The sequence below is a fragment of the Quercus lobata genome, chromosome 8 (assembly GCF_001633185.2).
Source record: "Quercus lobata isolate SW786 chromosome 8, ValleyOak3.0 Primary Assembly, whole genome shotgun sequence".
Taxonomy (NCBI): Eukaryota; Viridiplantae; Streptophyta; class Magnoliopsida; order Fagales; family Fagaceae; genus Quercus; species Quercus lobata.
The window spans coordinates 13,388,940-13,397,988 of NC_044911.1; the positions used below are offsets into that span (position 1 = coordinate 13,388,940).

General features: G+C 36.7%; 1 protein-coding gene across 2 annotated transcripts; it reads left to right on the forward strand.

Annotated features, from left to right (window-relative positions):
* Positions 1 to 295: 295 nt before the first annotated feature.
* On the forward strand, positions 296 to 8,685 carry LOC115955563 (autophagy-related protein 18f-like). Of its 2 annotated transcripts, none has more exons than XM_031073734.1 (8): positions 296 to 1,334; positions 4,642 to 5,106; positions 5,186 to 5,617; positions 5,915 to 6,151; positions 6,241 to 7,050; positions 7,151 to 7,326; positions 7,733 to 8,098; positions 8,382 to 8,631. In XM_031073734.1, the coding sequence occupies exons 1-7, from the start codon at positions 1,059 to 1,061 to the stop codon at positions 8,094 to 8,096; spliced, it is 2,760 nt and encodes a 919-aa protein (XP_030929594.1). In that variant the 5' UTR covers positions 296 to 1,058; the 3' UTR covers positions 8,097 to 8,098; positions 8,382 to 8,631. The 2 variants fall into 2 exon arrangements, with proteins under 2 accessions (XP_030929594.1, XP_030929595.1); XM_031073735.1 differs by having other exon boundaries at positions 960 to 1,334; positions 7,151 to 7,317; positions 8,382 to 8,685.
* Positions 8,686 to 9,049: the final 364 nt, after the last annotated feature.

Sequence of the window (9,049 nt, forward strand, 5' to 3'; positions counted from 1 at the left end):
TTTTACTTTACTTTTTTGACTTTGGTTTTTGTTAATTTTGGGCTCATTATGGTATTTGGATGTGGGAGTTAGCTAGGGGGAGATGAGATGAGTCCATTTGATATTTCAAGTGAAAACCGGTTGACAACCTTTGATAAGAGACAAGACGTGTGTGGGAGGTTTTTTTATTTAATAGAAGGTTGGTTTTTTCTAGGTCCTATTACAACTACAAATAGAGAACCAAACCAACCAAAATTCCTTAAAGCCGAAAAAAAAAAAAAACCTTATATATTTATTATTTATAGAGACAGAGACGTAATCCGAGAGACTTTTTAATTTTCCAAAACCAAAACACAAAAAAAGAAAAATAGCAATTCTATAGTCTATGGATTTCTATTTTTTCTGTCTTCCATTATCCAAATCCCTCTCTTTCTCTCTCTAAAATAACTTTCTCTCTCTTCCGATCTCGCCCTGTTTTCGGGCGATTTCTCTGCTGTTTTCGTTTCCAAAACCCTTCAAATCTCTCCTCCAATCCTGTACTATATTTTGATTTCATCAACTTTTCTCAATTCAAATATATATATTTTTTTGTTTTTTTTTGTTTGTTTTGGTTTTTGTACAAATTTTTTGATTATTTTATTGTTATTATCGCTAGGAAAAGGAACCAAAAAAAACCCATAAAGCTGTAATTTTTTTGAGTCTGCTTTGGTTTTTGGGGTGTGGGTATTGAAGATTTATCATTGAAACCTTGTTTTCTCAAAGCAACTTTTTAATTTTATTAATTTTATTAATTTGTTGGGTTAATGATATAGAATTTGGAGGTGCAAAAAAGGCACCAGAAGTAAAAGAGGTTTTTTGTTTGTTTGTTTTTTTGTTTTTTTAAATTTTCTGGGTGTCGGTTTTTCTGTGGATTTGGTTGTTTCTGAAATTGAAATTGAATGCTTTTGTTTGAGGCAAAAAATTAAAGCAGGAAGAGATGGAAACACTTGTGGCCTAAGCTAAATGAGTTGGGGCTGTTTCTTTGTTTCTTGGGTTTTCGGTTTAGTCGAGAAAAACAAAAACAGAAACAGCCTGTTGTTATGATTAAGGGTGATATTGAAGAATCAACGATTTTGGTGTTCTGGGTATTGTCTATTTTGCTCTCTTTGGTTCTTGGGATGAGGAATGATGGTCAGAAACAACAGCAGGGTGGTGTGCCTAGGCCCGGCCGGCCTAGTGGCTTTCTTCCCAGCTCCTTTCGTGCCATATCTAGCTACCTGAGGATCGTTTCATCCGGGGCATCCACTGTGGCGCGGTCAGCGGCATCGGTGGCTTCTTCAATTGTGGATAGGGATGATGATATCAACCATGATCAGGTATGAGGTGTAATTGGTTTGTTTATTTTCTTATCAGTATTGCCAATTTAAGAAATTTGGGAAGTTTTTAGCTTTGCCTAGTTGGTATTTGTTATGTAAATTTTGTAATTTTAATGGAGTGGAACTCGTATTATAATATGGTATTTCATTTATGGTGTATCATGCATGTGAATTTTTGTTACAATGTTTGTTTGGGGCGATTTGATTGCATATTTGTTCTTGTGGAGAGAGAGCTACTTTACTTTCTAATCGGGGAAATGCCATTGAATGGATGCTGGTTTAGTTTAATAGGTTGATAGAATGTAGAATTGTGGTCAAGAATCTTTAGTTGCTTACTGTTTCAGTTTATGGATATTCCTAACTTTGAATATCTTTAATGCAAAACTTTGAACATGGGAAGGCAATGTTTTTCTATTGTGAGAAGTAAAGTTTTGTTATGAGTGAGTTTTGTACAGAGGTGATTTCTGTATTCAATTGGGCCATTTTAAGTTAGTCTATTGGATGGGGAAAGTTGCAGTTGCAAATGCTCAGAGCGTTGATAGTTTTTGTGCTGTTGTTTTGTGTGAATCTTTGTTTCTTACATTGCAAAAATGATCCTTTGTCAACCCAATTATTGTGGAAAATTTTGATCTTCCTTGTGGGGTGTACTGGGTGATCTACTATGTTGGAGTGTGTGGGAGGCCTTTCCATGTGTTTTGACAACCTAAAAGTTGGAGTTTTTGGGGTTTATTGGTAGTTCAGAGCCATAGATGACCTGCTATGGTGACTTAATGCTCTTCTTTAAGGATTGGTTGTATCGGAATTGTTAGCTGTGTGGTTTTGTAATCAATACATGTGTTTTTGACTTGATCATTCAGGACACATTTGGGGTTATCGGCTGTGTAATTTAGGATTTTTGTCGGGTGCGTGTGAGGTCATGCTGATTTTTCTCATCCAATGGATTTTTATTTTACATCAGCTAAGTACTTGTTGAGCACTTTTTGAGGAATTTGATTGATTACATAGAGTTGAATGAATTTAGCTTTTGTTGGTTGACTTGACAACTTGTTTCTACATAAGAGTAACAATGATGATAGCCATTTCTCTCTTGGTAGTTGGCACAGTTGGAAACTATTTGAGCGGTGGCAATGATGATAACCAACGTTAACCATAGTTTGTTAATTGGTTAAGGTCGTCACTGTACATATATATATATATATTTCCTATTATAGGTTGCATTGGTCGATATTAGTGTATGTGCTTGTCTTTGAACCTTTTGTTGTGCTATTATGAAGGTTAGTTCAATAGCAAGGAAACAAATCATTTTCTTGCTAGATAAAACTATGGTGAAGTATCTAATAGATTATTAATTGAGTTAATTTTAATTTCAATGTGTTGTCCTACATTTTTAGTTTTCAGTGCTGTGATAGTTTGTGGGCATAGAAATTAGGGAATTTAATTAATAACTAGATTTTACATTTGTTGCTTATTATGCAGTACTGATTTAGTGGAAAAAAAAATCTAGCCTAATTTATTTTTATTTCTGTACAGTAACATTGAACATGACATGAATTTGGGAAATATGGTTTCTAATAAGTGTGGACTGCCCTGACTTAAACCTTAAATAAGCTTTGTTTTTTTTTTTATTGCATAAGGATTTTTATTACAAAAGAACTACCTAATGCATAAAAATTTACATAAGGTAGCCCAAAAAACTTATAAAAATATATCAAATATTACAAATAAATGAAAGCGGTGAACTCTGTAATAGTGCTAGTATCACTTTTTTGATAAGAATAGTGCTAGTATCACTAAGATCCAAAACATTTGACCATGAACTAAGTTGTCTAACAAAGGAAATCTTTAACTAATACTCAATTTGAGTGCAGTGTGTTTGCTATTGTAAACACATTTTACTGTACTTTTCTTATCAATAAAACTCTTATTACCTATCAAAAAAAAGAAATCTTTAGATGAGGCTCCAATACGTCCACACCTCAAAAGTGTGGCGGTTGTGTTCTCTCCACAAAATCCACACCAAAGGTAATGGAGCTATATTCCACACAGCAAAAGAACGTTTTCCAAACCAGTTTTGCCAACCAACCAGTAGGTCCCCTGCTGTATGTGGCATCACCTAAATGAACCCCAAAAATTCCAAACACGCAGCTCCACATTGCATAAAAAAAATTACAACTGAATAGCAAATGATCCGCTATCTTCCCCTAAGAAGCACAAACAAAACTCCTGGTGTGTCTGTGTCCAACATGTGTTCTTGTCGGACATGCTGAGGACACTTCTGCATCAGTGTGTCCTAGTTATGATTGGAGAAAAAAAAATATTGAAAAATAATTCTTTTAATTTCCAATACGTTTTTAAAGATTTTGATAGTTATTTATTTTGAAAACTTGTAAATAAACAAAAAATATAAATATTCCTACAAATATAAAAAATATACCTAAAAATGTATTAATTAATTGTGGTACCCAACAACCGGCGTGTCTTGTCCTAATTTTTCTAGAATTGACATGTCACCATGTCTTGTATTGTGTCATGTCCGTGTCCGTGGTCATTATGCATTGGAGTTTCTGTAAAGTATTTATTGAGGTTGAGCGATGGCAAGTGTCTTCCACCAAAAGTGACTGGTCACGGTTTGAGTACGGGAATAGGCCTGTCCAGTAAATTGGATGTAAGGTTGCGTACCATGACCTCTCCTAGACCCTGCAAAAGTGGAAGTTTTGTGCATTGGGTACAAACTTTTTTGTTTTGTTCCTATGTAGCATGGTGTAATTTTTACAATATAGCTAATAGAAGATCCTATGGCTACCAAATATATATCATGTTATCATAAATCAGGGGGGAGAGATTAACAGAAAGCTTTCTGTTGATGTAGAAATGATTATACAGAACCGGAAAAAATGATTTCAAATTCTCATGAAAATGGACGTATACTTGCAAGGAATTTGCACCTACAATACATGATTATGCGAACTTGAATGTGGACTTGCAATGCGTGTGTGTTGGAGGTGTTTTTAATCTGTAATGAAGATTAATTAATTTTATGAGTTGTGTTTTTTGTTTTTATAAATTTCAAAATTGACTATAGATTATATTTGGTTGGAAATTTTGGACTCAATATTTTATTGTCTTGATAATTTCACATTGAGTAGATGATATGTCCATGATATGGTTGAGTCTTATCTTGCATTGATGTGGGTTGGTCATGCTTCTTTACATTCTAGTTTGTTGTCTTTTTGTGTGTGTGTCTTTTTCAAAGTGAGAGACACAAGAAGAGATAACTGATTTCATGTTTTTCTTGCACATTATAAAGGTGAATTGGGCTGGATTTGACAAGTTAGAGGGTGAGGGAGGTGCCATTCGGCAAGTTCTCCTGCTGGGCTACCGGTCTGGTTTCCAGGTGTGGGATGTTGAGGATGCAAATAATGTCCGTGACCTAGTTTCCAGACATGATGGTCCTGTTTCATTCATGCAAATGCTACCAAAGCCAATAGCATCAAAGAGATTGCAAGACAAGTTTGCAGACAGCCGCCCGCTGCTAGTAGTTTGTGCTGATGGGTCCCATTCTGTAGGTAGTAACATTCAGAACGGGTTAGCCACTCCTTGCAATGGGAGCATCCCAAACTACAATGATTCAGTGAATGGAAGTATTTTGCCTACTGCTGTTCAGTTTTATTCCTTGAGATCTCAATCTTATGTTCATGTCCTAAAGTTTAGATCAGTTGTTTATTCTGTAAGGTGCAGTTCCCGAGTTGTTGCTATTTCTCAAGCAGCTCAGGTATATTTTCTTATGTATATTTTCTGAGCATCCATATCTTCTGCCTAATCAAAGTGCTAAAAAGTGTTTTGAATTGCAGATACACTGCTTTGATGCCACAACCTTAGAGAGGGAATATACTATTCTTACAAACCCTATAGTTATGGGGCCTCCTGGTGCTGGAGGCATAGGGTATGGACCTCTTGCGGTGGGTCCCCGATGGCTTGCTTATAGTGGAAGTCCAGTTGTAGTCTCAAACTCGGGGCGTGTCAGTCCACAACATCTAATGCCTTCTGCAAGCTTTCCTGGTTTTCCTTCAAATGGGAGCCTGGTGGCTCACTATGCTAAAGAATCAAGCAAGCAGCTTGCTGCTGGGATTGTAACCCTGGGAGACATGGGCTATAAGAAGATCTCCAGATACTGCTCTGAGCTTCTACCTGAGAATAATTCTTCTGTGCAATCGGGGAGTCCTGGCTGGAAAGGCAATGGAACCGTTAATGGCCATTTAACAGATGCAGAAAACATTGGAATGGTACATGCTTTTCTCAAGTTTGTTTTTACTGAAACCACACACGCAGTCTGATATATATATGCCTTCTCCTTTTTCTCTTCATGCTCTATTTTTGCAAGTTTGACTAGAGGTCATACACTTCTACTTTGCTTTGTTTCTTTACCTAGGTGAATGAATTATATTGCATAATTACCAATAAATGAACATGTGGCAACTTAGTCTGTGGAATATCATGCTGTTGTGGTATTTACTAGTGAAGTTATTTATGAACTGACACTTGCATGGTCCTTTTTCGTATTGTTTTCTTTTGTTTATCAGGTCATTGTCAGAGATATTGTAAGCAAAGTTGTTATTGCCCAGTTCAGGGCACACAAGAGTCCTATTTCTGCGTTATGCTTTGACCCTAGTGGCACCCTTTTAGTTACCGCTTCGGTCCAGGGCCACAACATAAATGTTTTCAAAATAATTCCTGGACAGCCAGTAAACTCCTCTGCATCTGATGCTGGTGCATCTTATGTACATCTTTACAGACTACAACGTGGTTTTACAAATGCAGTAAGTGTTGGATAAATGTTTCATGATTGCTTCTTGGATATGGCATTGTTATTGTCTCGTGCTTATCCTTTTTTTTGGGGGTTTTTTAGGTCATACAGGATATTAGCTTCAGTGATGACAGCAACTGGATTATGATTAGCTCATCAAGGGGGACAAACCACTTGTTTGCTATTAATCCTCTTGGAGGATCAGTAAACTTCCAGTCGGCTGATGCTAGTTTTACCCTAAAAAATAGCAGTTTGGGTGTTATGACTAAGCCAGCAGTTCGATGGCCACCTAGTCAACAGAGCCTTTGTGCAGCCGGTCCTCCAGTTACACTTTCGGTTGTTAGCAGAATAAGGAATGGAACTAATGGATGGAAAGGCACTGTAAGTGGTGCTGCAGCAGCTGCAACAGGAAGGATGAGCTCTCTTTCTGGGGCTATTGCTTCATCTTTCCACAATTGCAGAAGCAATGCTTTATTTGTGGATTGCAGCTCTTCGAAGGCAAAGTACCACCTTTTGGTTTTTTCTCCTTCTGGTTGTATGGTACAATATGCATTGCGAACATCAACTTGTCTAGACCCAACGCCTGTTGTGTCTGGATTAAGCACTGGTCATGAGTCAGCACCAGAATGTGATGCAAGATTGGTTGTTGAGGCTATCCAGAAGTGGAATATATGTCAGAAACAAAACCGAAGAGAGAGAGAAGATAATATTGATATATATGGTGAGAATGGGAATTCAGACAGCAATAAAATATATCCTGAAGGATTGAAGAAAGGAAATAGCATCTATCCTGAAGCTGGGGGTGTATTCATGAAAGCAAAAATCAGTCCTGAGGAGAAACATCATTTCTATATATCAGAAGCTGAACTGCAGATGCATCAGCCTCGGATCCCGTTGTGGGCAAAACATGAGGTATTTGTGTTCTGCTGGAATGAAATGTTGTGCTTGTTCAATCATGCATGCATTTGTTTGATGTCTACATCTCCCTTATTCTTGTAAATTTTCTTGCCAGATATACTTTCAATCAATGTTGGTGGAAGGCACCAAAATGAATGAAGAAAATGCTTCCAAGGGAGAAATTGAAATTGAAAGGATCCCAACTCGCATGATTGAAGCAAGGTCAAAAGACTTGGTTCCAGTTTTTGACTATCTTCAAACCCCCAAAATCCAACAAACAAGGTTCACTAGGTTTTTATGCTGTCTATTTATTTTACATATATTCTGGATTGTGGCTGTTGCTTATATATAATATTGCTTTCCCATTATGTTTTAGATGCATGGGCACCTGATTCTTTACATTATCATACTAAAAGGACTTTATCTTAGATAAAGCTGCCATATGGTAATTATATGTTTTGTTTAATGTTCCAATGAGCTCTAGCTTATATAGCACCTTCTACTCATAAGAATGTTATAGAGGGGTTCAAGATCCTCCGAGTAGGTGTGCAACTTACCAATAGAATAAAAATCATATGATTTGCTTAAATGTGGACAGTAATTTCTTTTGCTTTTGATGACTTTGTAAGTTATCTTTTTCTGCACAATAATGAGGGTTGTACTGAAATTTTTGGTTACCATTTCTTGTGCCATACAGGAACCCTGTTTTAGATTGCAATACCAATGGGCGACTTCAGCATCAGAGGTCTGGGGTGTCTGAAAACGACAGGCTTTCATGCAGGGGCAGCTCTGGCTCGCTTGACTCTATGACTGACAGTGCGGCTGCAGTGGCAGAATTTCACAATGCCAGTGAAGAAACTGAATGTAATGGTCCTCGGATGCCAGTAGGAACCAAGGGCTTTGTAAATAATAGTGACAGCCCAAAAATGAAGACTCGGCTTGAGACTGTAAATAATAGAGAGAGCTTAAGAATGGAGGCTCAACTCAAGTTTGTAAATAGTAACAAAGAAGGCCTGAAAATGGAGAATCATTTTGAAGATGAAGGTGGTGAGTTTGATTAAAGGTATGTTCCTTTTTTGGATTACATGGTTGGATATGAAAAATGAAGTTACTGAGAGCATTGACTGGCAATAGTATATATTATTTGGAGAAAAGGCAATAGTATATGATGATTACTTCACAAACTTTCATTTGCTTGTACAACCTAAGTACCAAGCCTTTGAGGTGGTTTTTGTACAAATAGTGAAATTCATTCTGCCTCATTGTGATTTCTCTTTAGTCGCATTTGAATTAATTTCCCTATTTGTTGCTGGCAGTTTTGAGTTACACTGTCCCTTTTCTCTCAGGTGTGCAGATATTCTTTCTTCTCCAGTGGGGGTTTATTAACAGTGTTAATATGATGGGTGGAAATTTAGAGAATAGTGTGATGCGGAATTGTGGATACTATGTTGTTGGGATCTCATCTACTCAACTTTGTAAATAACGGCCGGTATATTTTCTCAATAATCAGATGTAATATGTACATAATAGCATCATGTAATAACACTCTTTGTCACTGTTTCTTTATTCTATTAATTTAATTTTATTATGCTACCACTCTTTTGGCATTTCATCAAAGATGAAATACTAGAGCAATGTGTGGGTTCGTAATTTCTTTGTGTCTGTTTAATTGGTTTTCTTCCTGTTCTGTGATGGAGTTTCTAGATTCTTTAACCAGTCCATCTTCTCACTTATCGACTGAAATGTGGTGTGTTTTGCTCCTCCAACATCCTTCAATGAGTTATGGGGGAAAAGTGTTGATGCTTCTGTGCGTTCAGGTAATATTTTCTAAAAGTTGTCAAAGATGATGTGAAAAATATGTTCGAAGGTCATATCTGTTTGCACCCAAGCAACAGTGCTAAATATTCAACGAAAATTGCTTGTATTTTCTTAAGTAGGAGATGCAATAAGAGTTGTCATTTACATGTTAAAAAACAAGGTAATGAGATAAGGCCGAGATTGCAGGGAACAAAAT